The sequence below is a fragment of the Dermacentor andersoni genome, chromosome 2, assembly GCF_023375885.2.
Source record: "Dermacentor andersoni chromosome 2, qqDerAnde1_hic_scaffold, whole genome shotgun sequence".
Lineage (NCBI taxonomy): Eukaryota > Metazoa > Arthropoda > Arachnida > Ixodida > Ixodidae > Dermacentor > Dermacentor andersoni.
The window spans coordinates 18,047,686-18,070,381 of NC_092815.1; the positions used below are offsets into that span (position 1 = coordinate 18,047,686).

A 22,696-nucleotide genomic window follows, 5' to 3' on the forward strand; every position below is an offset into this window, starting at 1 on the left:
CTTGAGAAAAAGGCTTTCAAAGTTGTACCTCAGATTTTACATTATCAAAAGGCACCGGGGTTGTAGTCATTTGTGTCCTCTTCAGTGTGCGGCTTGTTGAGTGCGCTGCCTTTGGTTTGATGTGCCTTGCTTGACTTTTTTTTTTCCACAAGACATCCTTTTCTGCTGCTCTGAGAAGAGCATGTTGTCTCAGTTGCAGTCCAAGTGTTGCACAATACTCAGCAAACGCACGGCAGGCCCCAGCATTGTATTTGCAGACTGTCTCATGGACAGCTGTCTCTGTCGCAACAAATAATGCGTTTTTATCTTTTGGCAGCAGTGACCATATGACCGAATGAAGGCTTTCGGCAGTGTTTTGTGTTTTTTTTTTCTAGGCAACGGCTGAAGAGCTGCATGTCAGAAAGGTGTTGGTACATGGGCGGCAATGCATCGGCAACATGCTTTCCAAGCCGGTACTTGTGAGGAGGTGGAGGCTTCTTATCTGCTTCTGAAGCCTGATGTTGGTACCAACTTTGGGGCCCCTGCGGGCAAAGGTCACGATGCGGGTCTTCATCGGTAGATGTTATATGATATGTTGCCATCACGACCTTTTGCAGTGCTACAAAGGTTCTACTGTCACCATCACAAACAATGTTTGTATATTGCAAACCACGCAAACCAGAAAGCGCGCACTGCCAACGAGAGAAATGGCGAAGCTCTAATTGGCCACGTGACAGGAGTGGCCAATCAGAGGCCTCGGAACGGCCTTGAATCATTTGCTTTTTGTGTGCTTGCTTCTGAATGGAGGAGGTGGCTGGTGCAGCAGATTTAAAGATGGAGAAATGCACTTTCCAACGCGGGCAAAATGGCGGCGCTCGGTTGCGCCATTGCGGAGATATTGTGGCTTGAAAAACGCGGTTTTTTCAGAATTTCCGCAGAATTTTTTCGTCACGTTGGCTGCTACAAAAATTTTTTTAGCACTTCTACGCGGTTTTCAGCATTCATTTTTCGGAATGAGATAAAGAAAGTTATAGAAACGGAATATGTGCTTTAAAAAAAAACACGATTTTTGGGTCGTTTTTCACTATACGAAAGCCGCGTCCCCCCTTAAGGCAATCACTGGTTGATGCCCGTGATTCCTAGGACCATGTATTATATATTATGTTTGTATGCATATATGTATTTATTGAGACCTGATTTTTTTAACCTTGTTTCTTACACTAGTGCTTTGCTATGTGCCTTTACCTTTGATTTGTGTACCCCACTCCTGCGATAACCCTCTTAGGGTTGCAGTATGTATAAATAAATAACATAAATACATAAAAAGTGCAGACGAGAAATTCGGAACATCAATGCATCATTCAAAACACTAACGCACCTTGGCAAAGAGCAGCTGGCATCGCAGGTACAAGCTGGCGCAGCTGGCGGCAGCCGTCAGCTGGGGCTCAATCTCTGCAAGCCTCTGGAGGTCCCTGCTTGGGTAAAGCAAGCACACTTTGAACAAATGCTCACCTCCAAGTTGCCCACATAACTCAAACATAAAGAACCGGTCAAGATCAGAAAACATCAGGACTAGCTGCCAACTAAAGGCTTACTGGAAAAAACACAGTATAACACAAGACAATGTTAATTAAAGGTACATTTACTGCCACTGAAAGCCAGTTAATGGAGTCTACATTGTTTTCTAGTATAGCCACAGAAGGTTGGGAAACACATCCGCCTGTCGTCTTATGAATGAAGAATGCTCCCGAGATTATTACATGACACCTGAACTGGATAAAGAGTAGACACTGGTGCTGTCCACTCTCCTTCTGTGTCCTTGCTTTTTTAGCACAATTTTAAACCCTGTATTCGTACTGCATGCAGCTTCATGTGTCCTAACTAAAATTCTGGTACCTGGCGGCACTATGGCATTCAATGCCCTGACACATGTTCACAAGGACTAAGTCCTGTGACAATTAGGAAAGCAGTTACTTTGCGTTTACCGAGAACATATCAACACTTTATGAACCACTCATGTTTCTATCTCATCTGCTTCAATGTTATCTTTGGTTCCAATTACAAGTGAAATTGTACTGTCTTGACACACTACTATTTTAAAAGTGCTTTTAGATAGTTGTTGCCATGCACAATAATGGGAAGACCAACAGATACAGAAAAGACAACAAGAAACTATGGATAGATAGTTGCCTAAAGTGTTGGCAGAAGGGAAGAAGAAGCACTCTTACGTCAGCCAATTCTCTTCTTTAATCTGAGGCATACTGCTTAAGATTACGAAGCCAGGCTGGATCATTTGTATTCAACATGGCAAAGGGTAGAGACAATACGCAAAGTGTGCATGTGTTCCCATTTTGTTATGAACACAGTTTTCAGTGTTGAATGCATCCTGCACTGTTACATAAATCTGTCACCAACAGCCCCACCTGTGCAGCATGGATCATGGAGCAATGTTGAGCAAACTAGACTGAAGAGAAGGCACTGACCGAATGGACGTCTCAAGCCACCCCTGCCTGGCCGCAGGGTGCCGGAGTTCAGCTGCACATGCCCGTTCAAGTGCCTGGTGCAGGAAGCTGTGTGACTGCGCCAGGGAGCAAGATGCCAATCCTTCTGAAGGGCTACTCTGCTGATTTGGAAGCTGCAACAGACATGTGCTCCAACATTAGTCTTGTAGTCTTGGTAGGCCAGCTACAGTAAAACACATGGCTGTTATGCAAAAATGTCAAACTGGTGTCCAGGCCTGAGCTGTAATTAACCCTTACTTGCATTGTAGCTTCTTCCCAGAGCTTTTGCAGGCACTGATATGGCCATACATCTCAGGGTTGTAGGCAGTCTTACTCTCTGTTTTCCTTTTTAATTTGCAGCTGTTATGACTGCTCCAGAGGACATGCAGCCACCACCACCTCACTGCTAAGGCCATTTAGCCACTAACTCCAACCGGCTAAGATCAGCCAAAGTACAATGATAGTTCCCAGTTAGAAAGAAGTCACTGTGTTCACTTTCATACTGTTTTGTTCCTAGAACATGCAAAGATATTTGTTACTAGTCGAGGGACAAAAAATTTCATTAGAACCCATCACACAATGAATGTTGATGTTACTGTGATTCGCATTGAAGCAATGTAGCAACACACCGTATTGCCCCTACTGAAATGAGTCCTATATGATGAGTGTATACAGCCATGTTTCTCTCTCGTGCTTATCACTGAACATGAAAAGATCTAGTGGCAGTGCCACGAAATCTGCAAGTGGCACTTGTGTAACAGATATATTTGGACAAGATTGTCTCAGTATATATGTCGGAAGTTTGATTCCACCCAGAACCGAAGAAATTTCAAGTACTCTTTTGTTACTGAAGAGTGGCACATACCCAGTGGCACGTACCCAGTGATTTAAGTTGATGTGAAAGAGATTCACTGAAGAGCGACACATACAGATTTCACTTTATTTTCCTTAATGGGGGACGCAGCCTTTGAACACAGAAAAATTGCAAAAAAGTCGATTTTTGGAAAATCACATATTCAGGCAGTGTGTTTTATAAACTACCATTTCTGTAAACATCAAAGTCTAATTCATCGCGAAACTATTTCAAGTAAAGTTCTTAACGAGCTGTGGCAGCCCTCGAGCGGTGAGAGAGCGCTCAAAATACCCCTACTTGGTGCGGACGCCGTTTCTCCACCGCTCCCCCAAGCGCTGCCATTTTGGTGTTGTTTTGTTCATGCATTCTTGTGCATTTTTTCCCCACCACACGCGGCAGCACGGGAGAGACATAAATCGCTCCTGATTGAAGGGCTCGCGAGAGCTTTCAAGTTTCCTGTGCCTGAGATGCGAAGCTGAGATATGGCGAAGCGCACGCTTCTCAAGGACACTGGGGACCCCGCGTCTCCAACAGGCTGCTGCATGCGATGAAGTAGTGGTCTTCTGCATAATGCGTCCAGCCGTCGTCTGCTTCGGCTCCTCCATCGCCTGCGCCCTTTGTGCGTTCCGCTTGCCATCTTTGCAGCCGTTCGCATATTCTCCAAGTTTCTACCGTCTTTACAAGACGCTTTTCAACCATCTTTACGAGACCATCATTGCGTTTAGCCTGCCGATGCTTGTGCGGTCAGCCACGAGCCAAAGAAACTCAAGACACTACACATGTTCGGTGCAAGGAAGCGTTCTATGAAGCTCGCCTGCATGGCGAAGCTCGTTCGCTCGCCCGTGCACCGACGATGATCGCACCGATGGTTCCTGTGGGGCAGCTTCTGCTTCATCTATGCAACAGCAAGGTTGCGTCGATGCTTCTAGCAACATGACTCCTGCTCCACCGTTGCAAGAATTTGTCGTGACGGGTGCGCCTGGTGTCTCGTGTTCATCGACAGCGGCTTCCACATCCACTCTTTCATCTGCCTCAGACAGTGCGATCGTGTCGTCCACTGTGTACTTGAAAACACGTTTCCTGATGTGTGAGGAGAAAGAGGTGGTGGATAAAAAACGCACTGCTGTGCAATGAGGACTTGGCGGTATGTCAGCGACGGAGCAAAAATTTCAAGCAATGGAGCGCGATCCTGAAGCTGCCACTGCTACAAGTGAAGGTGAAAAATTTCTCCTTGTGCAAATGGATGCCCTAGGTGACCTGCTATCCTGGACCCCATGCCAGCGGCGCTTCACAACTGGGATGAAGGTTCAAGGAGGCACCCAACTTGGACTTGCACCAAGGCTTGAGCTGCTATGTTTATATTGTGGAGTAGTTGCAAGCTCGTGGAGTTCTGCTCATCAGGATGAGTCAGTGGCCTTTGACATGAATATAAGAGCCATTGGGGCAACAAAACAGATAGAGAAGGGACAAACAGCCCTCAATTTTTGGGCAGCAATGAATGTGTCCCATCGTGGCCTGCATCATAAGACTTTTCAGAAGCACTTGAAGAAATTCAAGAAACCGCAAAAACAGTGCATAGACAAGTTCTATGCAGAATCTGCTTCTGCTGTGAGAACCACCTACAAGGAAATGGATCCATATTTCAGCAGGGATATCACAGTAAACTTTGATGGAACATGGCACAAGCGTGGCCACATGTCCCATATTGGAGTTGGTGCAATAATTGAATATTATACGGGCCTCATCTTGGACACCATTGTTTTATCGAACCAGTGCCTTGGTTGCCAAGTAGGACCAAAGCCTGGAGAATCAGGCTACACAAGCTGGCAGGAGGATCATATGTGCCAGAAAAACACTGACTCTAAGTCTGGGAGGATGGAGGTTGGGGCAGCTGTCATCCTTTTCTCATGTTCGGTGCCAAAGCACAAGCTCCATTAGACAATGCTCGTGTCTGACAGAGATAGTGCCACCTTCTCTGCCCTTGTGCAAGAAAATGTTTATGGACTGGTCCCCATTTCGAAAGAGGAATGCCTGAACCACTCCAGTCCAGAAGAGGATGGGGACAGCACTGCGCAACCTTGTGCAGAAAAGTGACAAGGCTTTACGAGGGAAGGGCAGGCTGACAAAGGGCGTCATCGACAAGTTGACCGACTATTATCACTGGGCCCTACGGAACAATTCCAACGATGTGGCTGCAAGGCAGCGTGCAGTGATGGCATCGTACCACCACGTGACATCGACGGACGAGGATCCTCACCACGACTTGTGCCCTGGGGGTACAGACTCGTGGTGTCGTCATAATGCCAGCAAGAGTGATGGTGTGCCACCTCCGAAGCATTGGTACAATCTTCCAAGCTATGTTGCAGAAGCACTGCTGCCTGTTTATGAGCGCCTCTCACAAGCTTCTCTTCTGCAACGCTGCCTGGGAGCAAAGACGCAGAATGCATCAGAATCATTCCACTCCGTGCTGTGGTCCCTGATGCCCAAAGAGCAAAATGCGTCGCTGATTGCTGTATAGACAGCACTGCATGAGGATGTTGTATGATATAATGCTAGTCACCGCAGGGCCACCCAAGAGCTATTTTCATCAATGGGGCTAATACCTGGCCACCTGGCCATTCAACGAGCAGCCGAGAAAGATTCTCTGTGCTTGAGAAAGGCCAAGGAGTGATTGCAAGAGAAGGTGGAAAGGTATAAAAAGAAGAGGGTGCCTAAGGACATCTTCAGTTATGCTACAGGATCATTTTAGACCAATATATGTGCTCAAAACTTTCAAAGCTCATTTTCTCAAAATGACTTTCTTTGGCTGGTGAGGCTGCTTGTTCCAGCCATATCTCTGTAACCGCTCATCAGATTTCCATAAGTTTTTTCTTTATTGTGTATCTGAATAAATTTCTGAGGGCAAGACATGCCCATTTTTTGTAATATATTGTGTCTGTGATTTGTGATATTTAATCAAAATTTGATTGATAAAATCTTAATCGCCAACACTAAATTTAGTGGTCTGCTAAAATTTTTCAGCAAGGAAATTTAAAAAAAGGGCTCTCTTTTGCCCTGAGGTATCCATCTGGGAATCATCATAGTGAATTTCACAGTTTCAGCACCTTTTGAAAATTCTCCAGGCCTGGAATAAGAAAACCATGTGCGCCATTCTGACATATTGCTGTAATTTGAGAACCAGTGAACATAACTGCATGAAATTTTGTAGTTATACTAATGCTTTTGCTATGAGTCTATCCTGAAAATTTCATTAAGATATCTCAATAAACAAAAACGTTGGTATCCTAGGGTAGCCTCCCCCTTAAAGAAAGAACAGTAACAGTTTTCCGATTGCCCAATTCATGGCTGATCCCCCAGAGCGGTTGCAACACTTCACTAAGGAACAAGAACAAGAACAGTGGCATATACCCAGTGAGCTAAGTTGGTCGAACAGTTGTTTTAAAATCCTATTCCCTAAACACAGCAGCACAGTGCTGCACCCATTTAACCATGGACTACCCAGTAACCCAAGTCAGCAGGAAAGCAGTTAGAGACCCAGGCAGACAGAAAGATAGGCAGAAAGATAGTACTCTAAATGTGCATGAAATTCCTAAAGAATGCTGATCACATTAAAACAGTGCTATGAAGGTAGCTATGCAGAAAACTGTAACACCAACCATGATATACCTTCACATCCCATAATCTGCTGATCCGATGCACGACTGCATTCTTAATGCAATGTAGCAGAATCATCTTCCTAAATCTATACAGCCACCACTTAAGTTGAGCCTGAACAAAGGGCAGTGCATGTCCAGTAGAAGTAGCTATGCAAACAGCCAGGAGCCCCCATTTCTACAGATTATGGTTTAACGACAAGTACCACATAGCTGCTCTACCAAATGTATACACTTTGAGAAAGCTAAGCAGCTAGCCAAAGGAAGCTCATATACCTAAAAAAAGCGAGTGCATCTGGTGGGCTACCAGTATTACTCATATTAAAACACAGAAACCTGTACTGACATGGAGGTACTGCAACATAAGGCTGTTGCTACTGCTGATGGCAGTGAAAGAAAGGCCATTTTTTTAATGGGAAGGAAGTGGCTGCATGGATGATAGAGTTGTTTAATATAATTGTGTACTTTATTCTGAGTAAAGCAGTTGCAACATGACACAACACAGCTGTGGGATGGCAGAAAAATTACAGACAGTGACACAGCAAAGTAAGGTAGCAATGAAAGACCATTCCAACCATCCATGGTAAAAAATGAGCTCCCAAAAAACCGAACAGGCCACACATTTGCTCAGATCTAGAGACAATGTTCTGGTGAGGTGCAGGTAATGCATAAGAGGCACTGGTCCCTGTTGAGAGGTCACGAGTACAGTACAGACTTACTCTTTTACACAGATTGCATCAGTAAATGGAATTGACACAAATGGAAAAGGGCCAGTGAGGAGAACCAACCCTAAGTTGGGGCACCAAGCTGGGGAAGGAATCTTTGAGATACGAGTAGTGACGCAACGTGTGCTCCTCAAACAGTGGCACCATGGTTGGGCACCCCGCTGCTGCATTGAACACCAATATCAGTGTGCTCATGTCTGAAGCGGCAGGTCAAGGGAACTAATGGGTCTCACTAAAGGCCACACTTCCTCAAAGCAACAGAGTTCATTCATTTCAAGGATACAAGCTGGATCTTCCACATCAGGCTCTGGCAGGTCAAAGTATGCATGAATGCCCAGGAGTTCAGGAACCAATGGCAGTGCCAGATATGGGTGTCGTAGCCCCAGCAACCGCAGGCACCTGCAGTTATCATTAGAGGAGCTGTCCTTAAGGCAAACATGAAAATCCGTAAGTGGACTACCTCCAGAGAGAGCGCTTGTCCTGCGGGTAGCGCTTGAGATTGTCCAGAAGGGCATCCACACATGCCTTGAGGCCTGCCTTTGTCGACAGGCAGCAGCCACCCAGAACTTCATGGAGGGCTTCCCGGATGTCCATCGACGAGTCCTGCAAAGGTGCTGATAGCATTTACACCTGGACGGCTCAGTTCTACAGTAGACTTCGGTTAATTCGACTCCTGTTAATTTGATTTTTCAGTTAATTCGATCCCAACCCATGGTCCCTGCTGGCGCCAATATATTTCTATGGGCCCAAACTTCCGCTATTTCGATCTCAAAATTGGGCTTCGCCGGATAATAACAACTTGACTAGTCAGCTTCGCCGCAATACAGCTGTGTTAGCCGGTGAAGCGCATGCAATTTATTGCAGTGAAGCATATTAAGAATGAAAAGGGGCCACTGTCCCGAGACATAGTAAGCACTTCATAATTATACAGGCATGCACGCACGATCTTCGGTCACAGTACGACCACAAAATACCTAATAAGCATAGTGGCAGCCATTCAGAGCTGTTAGTGATGTTGCTGTGCCAATTTGAGCCCTCATTTCGCATGCCATGCGTCTCGTATGTGATACCATTAACGGGGCCTAGTACATGTTCCTTAATTATATGTGCGCAGACGCGCCATGCACCGAGAAACGGAGAAAGACCACCTATGTTTTGGGAAATCTATCGAAAAGGAAGGCAGTAAAATGAAAAACTCAGAACGTCGAGGGGATGTTTAAAGCCAACAAAAGAGTGGGAGTATATCTAAAACTCTGAAGGCCTGCCAGTAAACTTATTAGGTGCCTTGGTGCTCGTACTGTGCCTGGAGATGGCAGATGCGCGCGAGTAAATTAAGGAGAACGAGCTATGCCTAGAAACAATGGTGCCGCCCCGGATAGCATGCTTCACCGCATAACATGACTGCATTGCGGCGAAGCTATGTTTAAAAGCAATATATTATTAAGTGATTAAATGACATGTTCCGGCATTCTTTTCTGTTTTTTTGTTCAATTCGACCCGCCGGATAATTCGACCAGTTTCGTCGGGTGACGTCAGGATCGAATTAACGGTAGTCAACTGTATAAGGTAAGCAACTGCAAACAGCCATTGAGTATGCTGCAAACTCTAAAGCCTAAATTCAAAGTATAAAGCCAATCTCTAAAGACTCATTTCAGCTTACTGCTCACTTCTTAGTGAACATATTCACAAACTTTCTTTGACTCCAGCCTTCACAGCATCTGTTGACAGACACAAGTAAAAGTATGGTGCTGAAGCAAATCTTCAAAGGGAGCTTTACTGATGATTCCTCAAATGAAGTGTAACACTAGAGAGATTTAGAGTAGGGGCCCCAAAGAGCTTTGCGGGTATTAGCGTTGGGGCACGCAGAAGTGAAGAGTTTTGGAATAGGGCTTTGCGTTTGCAGACAGCATATTGCGCTGACAGTGCCACTATGGGCCAAAGAAAAGCTATTAGAAATAATTAAATGAAATATACCATTTTATGATAAGAATAGTAATTTTGACTTTTGTATTTTAGCATTTATTCACAATTTAGAGGTTATTTTATTAGCAGCAAACAATTAGTTACGCTTAGTTTTGAGTAACCCACTAAGCCATGTTAAGCCTACGAGCCATGAAATCCACTATTAAATTCAGTATCAGTGGCACCTAATGAATCAATCTTCATAACAAGCTAGTTGAGAGAAAGCGATAACCACAGTAACTTTTATTAGCTTACGAACTTAACATGTTACCACGAATAGAGTCCAGTTTGGTGCTAGGTTAGAGCCACTGCTTCGATGCGTGCTGCCATGTTTGTTTACGCAAATCTTTTAGGGCAGCTTTTGGGGCTTCCGCTAAATCAGTGAAATAGCGTGCCCAACGCAGAACCCAAACGAAGTTTGCATCTCGCGCATGGACAGTGGCTTCGACGCTATTTCTCTGGGGCCCCGCACGTTTAGGGCCCCTATTCTAAAGCTCTCTACTGCCTCTCTATAGGTAGAGTCAAGGCATATTCATCATAATGAGGGCTAGTGCACAAACCTTGCAGACAATGTTCTTTGTAGTTAACAGTCTACTTCGTAAAAGATAGCATATATGAACACTTGATTGATTGATATGTAGTTTTTTGTGGCATAAAGGCCAAGTATGGCCAAAGAGCATCAGGCAAGTGTTAATGAGTTCGAAATAAACACTTTAATGCTGAAAAACATCAATTGTTCCAAGGCAACCTCCTCACTGTGCACATTCATGGTTTGCACATCACAGCAAAGAAGTGTGAAAGATGTAACGCAAAACCTTTTCGCTTCAGCATGAACACCGCCACCCCTTGTTTTCCCATCTTTTCTCAACCTTCGTTTTTACTGTCCTTCAACCAATATCAGGAAAACACCGCAAATGGAAACAACAGCCTACAGAACTTGACCTCCAGGGGCAAGGTTCTCCCCAGTGATAGCTTTCTGTTTCTATTAAACCAGTTAAGCAGAAATGCATTATTGTGGAAAATATGCGACTTGCATAGGAGGCTTAAAATGCTAGCACCCCAACAGTAAAATCAGAAGGATGCCCTGGAGTTATTCAATTAACTTTTTCAAGCCAGTTGTCAACGTTTCATGACATCCAAGTTCTGAGTTTCTAATGGAATGGGAGGTGAGAGAGAGCCAGAGCTTCATGTCACGCACGCTTGTCGAGGAAAGGCCTGTTGTCATGCCACCATTTTTCACTCAGCAAACAATGATCAATACATTATTTTCCACTTAGGCTGAGTCAAGAAACTTAAATGACTGCATACAATCATATGCACAAATTGCAATCCTTTTTGTTTTGCAATACTAACCGAGGACAACATACAGTACAATGTGGCTCGACATGCTTTCCAGGTCAAAGGTTGTACATTGAAAAAATGTGTGGATATAATGGCATTCTTTTGTATTAAATGCCCCTTTCAGTTTCTTGTAAAAAGGCCACAAATTTTACCCTGATGTAACAAAAGATATGAAGATGTTTTTCCATGTTCTGGCCCCACTTACAAGTACTTTTATGTATAACTAAAATGTTTTTCTTTAGGCAAAAAAGTTTCAAAAATATGAGGTGAAATATGTAGGGTCCCAGCATGCAGTATGACAAGGCGCTAGCTCTATCCTTGTGGCCTCAAACAAAATCACCCTGTATGACATAAAATGCAAATGAGATTTCTTCAAGAGAGAAACTTGGTGCTGTGATCATAGGAATCATAGGTGGTACATGTACTTTCCTACAATTCGACGTGCACTTGTTAAGAAAGCACATTGCAGCTTATTTATTGCACTTTGTGGTTCAACTGTGATGAGTGTGTGGGGACCCCTTGAAACCCTATCTATGATTCACGTTCAACTTGGGCCATTTGCTGCGCGATCGCTGGGGACACACCATTCCAACCTTATTTCGACAGGCGTGCATTCCCTACAACCGCCGGTGCCAGTACGATGTGGAGTCTGCTACTTATACATGCAGCTTATGTTACGCCGTGCACTGCACGACAAACATTGCCTGTGGAGTGGGCCCCTCTTGATCTCTCCTTGGCACCTCTCTCCTTCAGCATCCCAGGTACGCGGGCGCCTTCACCCGGCTGATTCAAATTCAGCACTCTTGGTTGTTGGACATGCAGATCAATTTTGTCTCAGGTCCTTCTGAGGAAGGCGGCCTCCTTTTTTGTGGCGAACATAGCTTGAAAGTGTAGCCTAACGGACTTTCCGGGAGTTTTCATTCGCAGTCTGCGACTGTCACCCTAGTGTCGTAACCTCTGTATTTTCGTAATAGTTCTGGGGAAACCCGCAAGGTGGAGAGAATTAATAAAGGGAAAATTAGACATCCACCCAAACATAGCTAATTGCTACAAAGGAAACCCATATAGGTTCCTCGAAAGAAAAGCCTCGCAGTTGAAGAAAAATTCATCCTGGTCCGGGACTCGAACCCGGGACCACCACCTTTCCGGGGCAGCTGCTCTGCGATCTGAGCCAACCAGGCTGCTAGCAGATGGCATGGTGAAGTCGAATCCATCAACAACTCCAAGCAAAGGCAAGAGTTTGACGTAATAGTTTTGTGGAAGCCCGCAAGGTGGAGAGAAGTAATTAATAAAGGGAAAATTAGACATCCAACCAAACATAGTTAATCGCACCTTTGTAGCAATTAGCTACATTTAGGTGGATGTCTAATTTTCCCTTTGTTAATTACTTTTCCCCACCTTGCGGGTTTCTGCAGAACTATTAGGTCTAGTATTTGTAGTTTTGTGTTCGTAATTTTGTCTAGATTAAAAATTGTCCCCCACTATGTAATACCTTCTGACAAAAAATCTGTTGGGTATAATTAATAGAGACTGCCACCATTGAGGCAATTTTGTACATGAAACTTAAAATAAATGTAATTCTGTTCTCTTGGCATGCAACATACAAGATGTGAGCACCATAGGTAAAACAAAAAAGTAAGCACTGGGAGCTGTATCAGAAAGCTTCAGAAGTTATTCAAAGTGGTGCTAATAATGCTGCATTGTTAGAAAAAACAGAGAGAGAGAGAGAGAGAATTTGTGCAGTTCTTGTGCCTCTAAGTGAAGTGCAAAACTGTGCAAAACTTTTAAATACCTTTTTCTCAAAAGGATGGACGGTTGGGTGAGTTGTTATAGTAGCATATTTTTGGTTTGTAGTGTGAAGGGACACAAAGGCTGTGTTCTCAAAACTGCGTTTATAGCATTCTGTTCAGCTCGTGCAGCTGATATCTTCACAACTGCCCAATTAATTTGAACTCAGTTTCATCAGCCTCTCTGAGCTACACTGCAGGTCAGGGCGTTCCGGTTCTCAGTATGACCTTTTTCTGAACTGCAGCCTAAATACTAGGCTTATGTTAATGAAATCTAACCCTGTCAGTTTTTATGTTGTAGTTAAATAAATCTAATGTCACAATCTCCACCATACATTTGGGGACACTGAGTACTTGCAACAAGCCTTGCATCACATTTTACAACTTCTCCAGAGAGAGGCATATTTTGTAAAAATTATTTTCCTCAGTTCTTATTCATTTGTTACCTGCCATGCCAAGTGGTCAATCCCTTCAATAGTTGGGGCGAAGCAAGCCAATAACAAAGTCAAAAAGAATTAAAAATGGAAAGAGTTGTTGCAGAATACAGCTCCAGGCTTTCCACAATGTTTAGAAAACATATATATACCCAAGTGCATTTATCTGGAATTGCACATTAGTAAAGCAGGTAACAAGTAAGTTCTTGACACAGATTAGCAATGGGAACACAATGCCAATTGAAGGCAGAACAGGGTGATTTCAACATCTTCAATTGAAAGTGGTGAGATCATTTTCAATCTCTCTCTCTCTCTCTGGGCATCATATCATGTTACAATTGTTGCAGCACTTAGGCCAACTAATAAGCTCATAAAAGAAGATTCAAACATGTGGCCTCAAGCAGGTTGGTTCACCTCAAGCACAGCAAGGACGGTCTCCAGCTGGTCCTCACGCAGCACAATCTGGTTGCTGATGCGGCCCAAGCACTGAATAGCCTTGAGCCGCACCTCTTCAATCTCGTCATTGAACATGTCCACGATAAAGTCCAGAGACTGGGCCGCAAATGATGGGAATTGCAGGGCCAGCCGACACAGGGAGTCCAGGGATGCCAGCCGTACCTCTGCACAGTACCACAGAGAGCACAGCTAGTCCCCCTGCTGCTATGGGGCTCCCTTGCACATGCTCACCGAGGAACTCATCTTCCAGGCCATGCACGAACGCCCCACAGGCACCTGAGCCCATGAGGCTTACAGTCTGGGCATCCACTTCCTCGCGAGGTGCATCGTCTGCCCACCGTTGGCCTGAGGACCATTCGCCGCTCTCATAGCTCTCCCGTTGTCGCTCATGTGCAGACCGCTTACGCTGCACAGTAGAAGGAGAACAAGCAACTTAGCTGGTTTCCCATCTCTTCCCCTAGCAGCCAACCCTAGGAAAAACCTGCAAGCTGTGACTGACTGATAGAATGGCAGACAGATCGATGGATGTATAGATGGACTGATTGACTGCTTTGGTCTAACATCCCAAAGAAACAAGGGGCTATGACAAATCAGTTATGCAGAAGCCCGCAAGGTAGAGGAAACTTTATGAAAGGGGAAAATGACATCCACCCGTCTTGAAAGGGGGTTAACCGAGGGGCCCGATTTTTATTAATCATATCATGAGAAGCCAACAAACAAAGGCACCAAAGAAAATGTAGGGGAAATTACTTGTACTTACCAATTGAATTAAAGAAATAATAAATTAATGGCAATGAAAGTAGATGAACAAACAACTTGCCGTATGTGGGGAACGATCCCACATCTTCGCATTACACGTGTGATGCTCTAACCAATTGAGCCGGACTGACGTTTTATCGGGTCAAAAAAAAAAAAAAAAAACTCACCCTGAGATTCGACATGAGCTTCTTGTCAAGAGTCTGCTCCAAAAACTGCAGGCTCACGTGGCCCATGGTACCCTGCAACAAGTCTGGTTAGCCCATTTCTAGAAATGTGCCTTGGGATGTTGCTGTTCACAATAACATGAACACTTAAAGGCAACTACACTCAATGCATTTTTGGCACTCTCTACAACTGCAGAGGCAAAGATCCCACTGAATGCATATGGAAGCACTGTTCGAAGATGGCCCGAAAAAAACACACCAAGCACTGTCTAGCCACCACTGGATTGACTGCTTGTCTACCACATATATGTACACATAACAAAGTATGCATGCAAAAAGAATTAGAACACAGAACTTGCATCAAAACGAGTCGTACCTGCCATCTTGAAGTTGCCATTTGTCGCATGATTGTAAGACTTTTTTTTTGTCTTCCTTTTCAGGTGCATATATGCCTAGCTATGTATAGAAAAAACAAATCTGACAAATTTTTGACTGGTATATGCACATATTCCTATGGTAAGCCTGCGTGTGCACTCCTCTGCTCTAACTCATGTCTTAGCACTGTTTATTCATAAGTCTGTATGAACCAATCAATATGAACGCAAGCTCCTAAGAAATTTATTTACATGATGAATTAAGGCCTCTACTAATAAAGGAGTAACATTTTTTTTTCCTGGGATTGCTGCATGAAACTGTTAATTTCCACTTACTCATGGGATTATGACCTGCAGAATAAGTGAACTGTGAAGGTAAAACTGCTACTTCTATGCATACTAGGGCAAGGCCACTGCACTCCTTTTACAGTTCATGGTACAGTGGAAGCTGTGGCTCTTCACCTAAAGCGTCAATGCTCTGCCCTGTGGCAAGTCATTGTCAGAAGGGGAGCATGAAAAGCAGTATACTGCTAGAAGCTCCTATTCTTTCCAGTACCTTCCGTTTCTCCCAACTTGATGCAACTAATAAGGCTAAACTACCAATAAGATTTGAAGAGTCCTGCACCACTCTTCAGCCAGCTTTTACAACGTTTTTGTTATGAAGGGGCACTGCCCCACAGATCTTCTACAATAATTTTTTTAAAACACCTCTTATCTTGAGGATGAAAAGTAATTCTACTGCAGCCCGTGCAATGGCTTCAAACCTGCCGGTTACACCGAGATCCATTGATGATCAGTTCCCAATGAACTCCCTGAGTAATAAAATAATCTGGATGTGCACACAGTCTTCGAAAAGCACATCTACCCGGATGAAGACATTCTTCTTGTGGCGCTGTCGCATTGTGAAGGAAGTGGTGAGGCTCTTTCTTGCCGCTGCAAGCAATTATCAGTCATGAGATAACAACGGCAGTAGCTCTCGCGCAGATCTTGTACAGAATAGAAATGGGGGTTACGGATTACAATAAATACACATCGATATAGTAAGCATTTGTTTCTCGTTAAAGTTACATTCAAATTAAATTTAGGAGTTTTACATGCCAAAAACACAAGATGATTATAAGGCACACCGTAGTGGGGGACTCTAGATTGAATCTGACCACCCAGGGTTTTTTAACATGGACCCAATGCAATGCGCCATGGGCATTGTTGCCTTTCGCCCCTATCAAAATGCTAACCACCAGGATCTGGTCCGATGCCCTCTGGCTTAGCAGCGCAATGCCATAGCAACTATGCCACCACAGCGGGTTTATTTATTTATTTATTCATTTATTTTGTTTGTTTGTTGATACATTCGAAAATTCAACATTTGGTTAATTCTGGCATTTTTTTTTTCTTGTCTCATGAAATCCGAAGCAACGAGGTTTTACTGTAACGAGGTATGACCAAGGACACAGAGCAAGTGGACAATCTCATGATGTGCTGAAATCAGCCAGTGAGACAAAGTGCATAAAGCTGAAAGGTATGCTACTTGAATTAGATAATCACGAAGCATTTTTAGCAGGGCGAACACCCCTTACGACTTGTGACTTAAGACTTGTAAGACAAAATGTTGGGCAGGTGTTGTCCTGATGTATCGCTCCTCAATACCGGTAAAAAAAATTTTCCACAATAAGCTCTGCAAGCTGCAAGACTTTCCAAGGGTAAAAATAAAAAAAACAGATGTTCTCTCATATATAACAAATCATGCACAAACACTGGGTGTTTTACACAGTAAATAAATTTCCTGTAAGACAACGAAATGTTTGCGCATAATGTTTGCATAGCACTGCTTGCCCTGCTGATTTCATGAGCATGCCCAAGATTCCTCACCATCAGCAAGGCTGCTTCAATGCGCACACACATGGAGAGATCACCGACCATCTGGCAGATCTTGGCAAAAGCATCGTCTGCTAGTCGGATTTGCTCCTGGCTGTTTCGTACCTGCACAAGGCTGCCCCACAGAAACCCCACCTGATCAAATAACATACGACAAGAAAGCAGTGTTCCCCATCCACCACACCAATGGCTTGTTGCTTCACACTTCAAGCCTATAGGGCAATCTCTAGCTCAACAAAAAGACAGTACCAGCTCGTAGGACAAAATAGCCCTCATTTTGCATCAGGCAGAGTTATTAGTTAAATTATATTATAGCTGAATTAAAATTGTATGTAAGGACCTTTCTTAACCTTAATGTTTTTATTATGCAGCAGTGTCCATGTAATCAGTGCCATCATTTTCAGATATACTGCCATTTGCTATATGTGACTCATGAGGGGGACAACATTTTATGGACATTATACAAATAAAGATGACCCATTTAAAATCTAAACAGTGTTGTCTGTCATCTAAAGCTTTCCAGTCTTTTATCTCACAATTCATTTCATCTGGGCTACAAAGTGTACCACAACACGTATTATACTCTGCTGGTAGGCAACCTCGGCTTAGAGTGCAGCAGGAACTTTTTCACTGGCTAACAGAAACAGTACTTCATGTCAGTGTCACACATGTTAGCATGCTGCATAGTGATATGCACCAGAAGTAAGTGGAGTGTTTGGCACAAGTTATGTCCGGCACAAGGATAAGCACTGCCTCAGGCAAACACTCACTTGTTTCCATATGCATGGCTTATCACTTGCACCAGCTTCAGGGCAGCTATCCGCACACTTTCGTAGTCATCAGTCAATGCAGTCGTCACATGTTCATACAGGCTCACATCCAGCTTCAGGCCCCGATCATGAAGACGGTACTGCAGAAGTTTAGTGTTCGACGAAAGCCCCTCTGGTCAGGATGGAACATGGTGAAAAGGTGGGCAAAACCTGGGGCACTACACCGACCAAAGTAAATTTAAAAGAAAAGAAGACGTTTCGGCTCACAAATGGGAGCCTTGTTCACAGGTAAAAGAAACAAATGTGTTCGAGCAGTTCGACTTGAACACGTGATGCAGGCAGTGCGCATACACTGACGGCAGATTACCATCGCTCCTGTTCAGAGTGCGGCGTAGTCTGTGACTATGCAGCCCACATGATAATGTGTATATTGGCGGAACTGGGGACTTTGAAAGGTGTGATTAGGACGTGAGAAAAGAAAATGTGAAATTCAGTGCTTTGGCTGAGCATGCCACTTTAAGTGGCCATGCAATCGAGTGGGGGAAGGCATGTGTCCGTGTCAGGGAAAAAGGGCTATACTGATGCCTTTATCTTGAGTCACTCCTGATTCAGACTACTCCGCACACTCTGAACAGGAGCGATAGCAATATACCATCAATATCTGCGCACTGCCTGTGTCACACGTTCAAGCCTATTTAAGTGAACTGCTCGGATACGTTTGTTTCTTTTACCTGTAAACAAGGCTCCTGTGTGGGAGCCAGCCGAAAACTATTCTTTTCTTTTAAATTTACTTTGGTTGACACAGTGCCCTGGGTTTTGCCTACCTTCTCAGCACAGTACTGCAGAATTAAAATAAACAGCACAGGAAGCTATCATTAGATGAGAAGCATCTTGATGTGGCTGCCATGACACTTGTTCAGTGGCCACCCTGAACACAATATGATAACGAGGCAGGATGTAGTGGGGGGCTCCAAATTAATTTTGACCACTTGGGGCTCTTTAACCCTTTCAGGGTCAATGACGTAAATATACAGCACTGTGAACAAGCCCAAAATGGTCGATGCCTTATATCTACAGCGCCGTCTGTACATTTAAAAAGCGCGCCAACTTCCAAACTTTCTCTTTCCTGGCATGTGCTGCCATTATGTGGGAACACAGGGAATCTTTTTCTTGTGCCTCCCCATCTTGGTTTTCGTTGCATGGTTTGTTTTAGAGCTAGTTTGCTCTGGCGCGTCTACATACTACCGCTCGCGCATTGGTGTGCGCGCAGTCGGGCTATGGTTTGGGTTTTGTTGCATCGGTGGTTTCGGCTTCTTGTGCTCGGACAACTGATAGCTATCTCGTTTAATCGCTCAAAGGGCAACCGCCTGTTTCTCACTCGTTTAGTGCTCACAAGGGTGCACATAGGAAGGATGCCACCGTGCATGCGTTTCCTTTTCCATTTCTCTATATTTTTTTTTTTTTGAGACTCGCAAAAACTAATTGCCTCTGGTTGGCAATAAGATGAAGATTAGCGGAAGTTTGTCACATGTTTTGCTTTTTTGATGGGCACACAACCACACAGTTTTCTTGAGTGCGCTCACTTACACAGTTCAATTACGCTATGGACGTAAATATTAGCATAAGAGCAGGAACATTTGAGACTTGCAAAATATTCTTGCGTGCACATTTTCTAAGCCTTGAAAACTATGTGTATAACAATGCATCAAATTTTTATTTCTTATAAGTTTATTTTCTTTCTTATTGTTGTTATTCATGAATAAAGAGTGCATATATACCAGCGCAAAATATTTATTTCTCATGGCCACCCCAGAAAAATTATGGTACATTTTTTTCGAAATAGGTTTCTTGGAAGAATTGGAATCTGCAATAAAAAAAAATTGACCCTGAAAGAGTTAATGTACACCCAATGTATGGTATACAAGCGTTTTTGCATTTCACTCCCGTATAAGTGTACATGCCGTAACCGGGATTTGATCCCGTGACCTGGGCTTAGCAGCACAAAGCTGAAGCTACTATGCCAGCACGACAGGTGATCATTTATAGTTCGGTATTCCTTCACAGCAGCAGTGTAATTTCGTTATATTGAAATCATCTATAAGCCCACTTTGTTATATTGAGGTTCAATATACATGATGTTCTATGGACAATAAATTATGGAAAGTTAACTACTTTGTTATATTGAAAATTATTATATTGAAGTTTTTTTAAATTGAGGTTTAACTGTACTGGGATTTACAATGGACACACTGCAACCCTGGATGGTCAAGGAACTTGTTTACAGTTGAACAACACAGGCAATGCAAGCAAGCATAAAAGTAGGGTATTCGATATGAATCTGTATTATGGCCTCCCTTATTAGTGCATAGTTATATTGTTCATACTGTGGCCTCCCTTAAAGTTAATTGTACAGTTATACTGTTCACTCTGCCAGCTTGAAACTGTTTTCTGAAAAGCAGAAGGTATTCATGCTAGTAAGAGAACCAGGAGAGTGTGTTCATCTTCCACCAACAGCATGGATACTGCATAGACCCATTGCACAGTAACCAAATGGCACACCGATCTGGCACCGAGCCATCAAGTGAAAAAAGCAAGCACGCAAAATGTTCTAAAGTGAGTTGCATGAGAATCAAACTAAGCACCACAAGCAACGTGCGAACCTTGAAAGTAATGCCATACAAAGCAACAACAACAATTTGCCATCTCTGCATGTACATCTCTGCATGTGAGTAAACAACAGCCTCAAAAATGTTTTCATTGGTTGCCATATTTTTTCATCTGCACCAGTCTCTGCCAAAGCACAAAAGAAAAAGAGTGACATGCCAGTTTCAAGATTACTTTGATAAGCATATTACAGGATGCAGTGTTTTCTATATAGCAAGTGGAGTCAACTAGGCCACAAGGCTTAATTAGGCTGGTGCTAGTAGAGGCTGCAGAACTTTTGAATCGAACTTTTGAGTTGAGAGTTTCGCTTTACCATCCCTGCTACAAAGGATATCAGTAATAGTAGTAGTATTATTCAACCAACTTGGCCACAACTACAGTACAAAAGCTTACACAACCAAACCTTGCTATAACAAAACAGATTATAACAAACAAATGGATAAACTGAAGTAATAATATCCCCACTTGAAATTACCATGGAAACCTACACAGTTACTAAACAACAACAACATGCATTTAAAATCTTATTTTAATGAGGCAAAGAGTATCCACTCAAAAACAGCAAAGAACATACAAAATCTGAAGATTGCAACACTGTGCCAGCACACCCACAAAACAATGTAAGAACCTGTTGTACTCCTACATTTGCACCTAAGATAATGGCAGCAATGAACTAGCATTAACAGCCGCATTAAAGAAAGTAGTCGTCACGCTGATGACTCGGCAAAAAATGTTGCAGTTCTTTGGCATTGGCTGCTGAATTTTGCATCAGCCCATACACTCTGGAAACTCACTGCAACACTTCAACCCTTCAAAGGATAACATTGGATATGAGGCCGGACAATTGTTACAACAAAGTAATGAATATAACGAAGTAACTTTAGCTACTTATCCAACTTTGTTATACTAAGGTTTTACAATGGCCTCTCTCTAACTGTGACAAATTGGCTTGACCATTGTGATAAAGGGTGCCAGGGAGATAAGGATAAAAAGATGCCACAGCAGCAGCAGGATTGAGAAAGAGCGCCTTCTCTTATTATCCACACACTGGCAAAATCCACATTGACAAGGATGGCAATATGGGTTTGTTCGTTGGTCATCACAGAATGGTATCTGGCATAGTGCAGCAAAATATGAACACGAAAAGAAATGACAGTGCTTGTATTTGTCTGTCGTTTCTTCTTGTATCCATGTTATGCTGCGCTATGCCAGATACTAAAACCCATGTCATTCTCATTGGCACTGCTCTCATTATTTCTTTGAACCCAAGTAAAGAATGGCAAGGACTACTGGCATCATGGTGCTGCATCATGGCAATATAAGGAAGTCGTACTTGCAGCGAAAAACTTTGTTAAATTGCAAATTACATTGAATCAGTCCCAGCAGTAAAAATAATTTCACAGGTTCCCAGAGCATATATAGTATAGTGGATAGCATCTTGTGAGTAAGCACTTATAAATAAATGTTCGCAACGAGGCTCGACCATAATTATGTGAGTATAAGCACAGGCACGTGCAGTGCAGATTGTGCCTATAGCAACGAATCAGCGTGGCTCACAGCATCAAAGACTCGAGGTGGCCCATCGAGCAGCACTGCAAATCTTGAACGCCATGGTTGACTGCACTTAATGGCCAGAGCCATCATTTAATATTGAAAGCTAAAGTGTAAACAGATTAAGGAGATTCATCCTCCCCTGAGAAAAGAAAGTTGCAGCTCTGGGCAAAAGGCAAAGCATTGATAAAAGGCTTGTAGTTTTATCGGTCATATTAATTGCAATAAACATATGGTTACTAATTAAATTAACAAGTATAGTATCACATGCACACAGGCAAGCATAAACAGATATTTCACTCAATGGCCATGAGCACTTGCTGTCACTATGCTGGCATGAAGAGCACCGGCAACAGGGAGTATAACGCTTCGTGCTGACTTTCGCTCCACCGCGTTTTGGAACCGTGAGATTGTGCAGCCTCCAGCACTAGGCCTGCTTGGAAAACAGGGTATGTCAAAGGAACAAGCCACCTCAGCTCACCTTTATCCTTTGTACCCACCGCAGACTACCTCCATGATCATGGAGGTAAGCTTCTTGAAAACCTAAGTGTGCCACTATTGCTTTCCACTTTATGTGATGTTCTAGCTCTATGCTGATTAATCTTGCCAAAGGTAAGCCTGCCAACAGGTGAAACGATATAGGAGCACTGTGAAAAATGCCATCACAATGAAACGAAATATATGCTGAGTGAGTCTTTCTTTAACAGGTTCCGCCCATAATTTGATGGCAGGAAAAGAAAGCAACATTAGTACATGAGCGGACGTCTTTCTTATTTAGCTGAGACACTCAGGAATTTCCAGATAGTTGAAACAGTAATGACCGTTACAAGCAAATGCCAGAGAATAAC

At 43.4% G+C, this 22,696-nt stretch overlaps 1 protein-coding gene and 1 pseudogene across 2 annotated transcripts in view; one reads left to right on the forward strand and one right to left on the reverse strand.

The window, feature by feature from the left end:
* The window catches only part of IntS4 (integrator complex subunit 4), a 78,553-nt gene that overhangs the window by 44,141 nt on the left and 11,716 nt on the right, over window positions 1–22,696 (reverse strand). The window contains exons 5-14 of one of the 2 annotated variants that reach the window (XM_050189955.3): window positions 17,634–17,773; window positions 16,858–16,978; window positions 14,618–14,689; window positions 13,923–14,097; window positions 13,650–13,855; window positions 8,172–8,314; window positions 7,995–8,110; window positions 7,775–7,908; window positions 2,463–2,614; window positions 1,358–1,451 (exon numbers count right to left, since the gene is read on the reverse strand). In XM_050189955.3, coding sequence (XP_050045912.1) covers window positions 1,358–1,451; window positions 2,463–2,614; window positions 7,775–7,908; window positions 7,995–8,110; window positions 8,172–8,314; window positions 13,650–13,855; window positions 13,923–14,097; window positions 14,618–14,689; window positions 16,858–16,978; window positions 17,634–17,773 — 1,353 coding nt within the window. The remainder of the gene's footprint in view (window positions 1–1,357; window positions 1,452–2,462; window positions 2,615–7,774; window positions 7,909–7,994; window positions 8,111–8,171; window positions 8,315–13,649; window positions 13,856–13,922; window positions 14,098–14,617; window positions 14,690–16,857; window positions 16,979–17,633; window positions 17,774–22,696) is intronic. The other variant, XM_055077477.2, reaches the window with a different exon arrangement.
* LOC140216072 (uncharacterized) lies at window positions 2,625–6,313 on the forward strand (annotated as a pseudogene).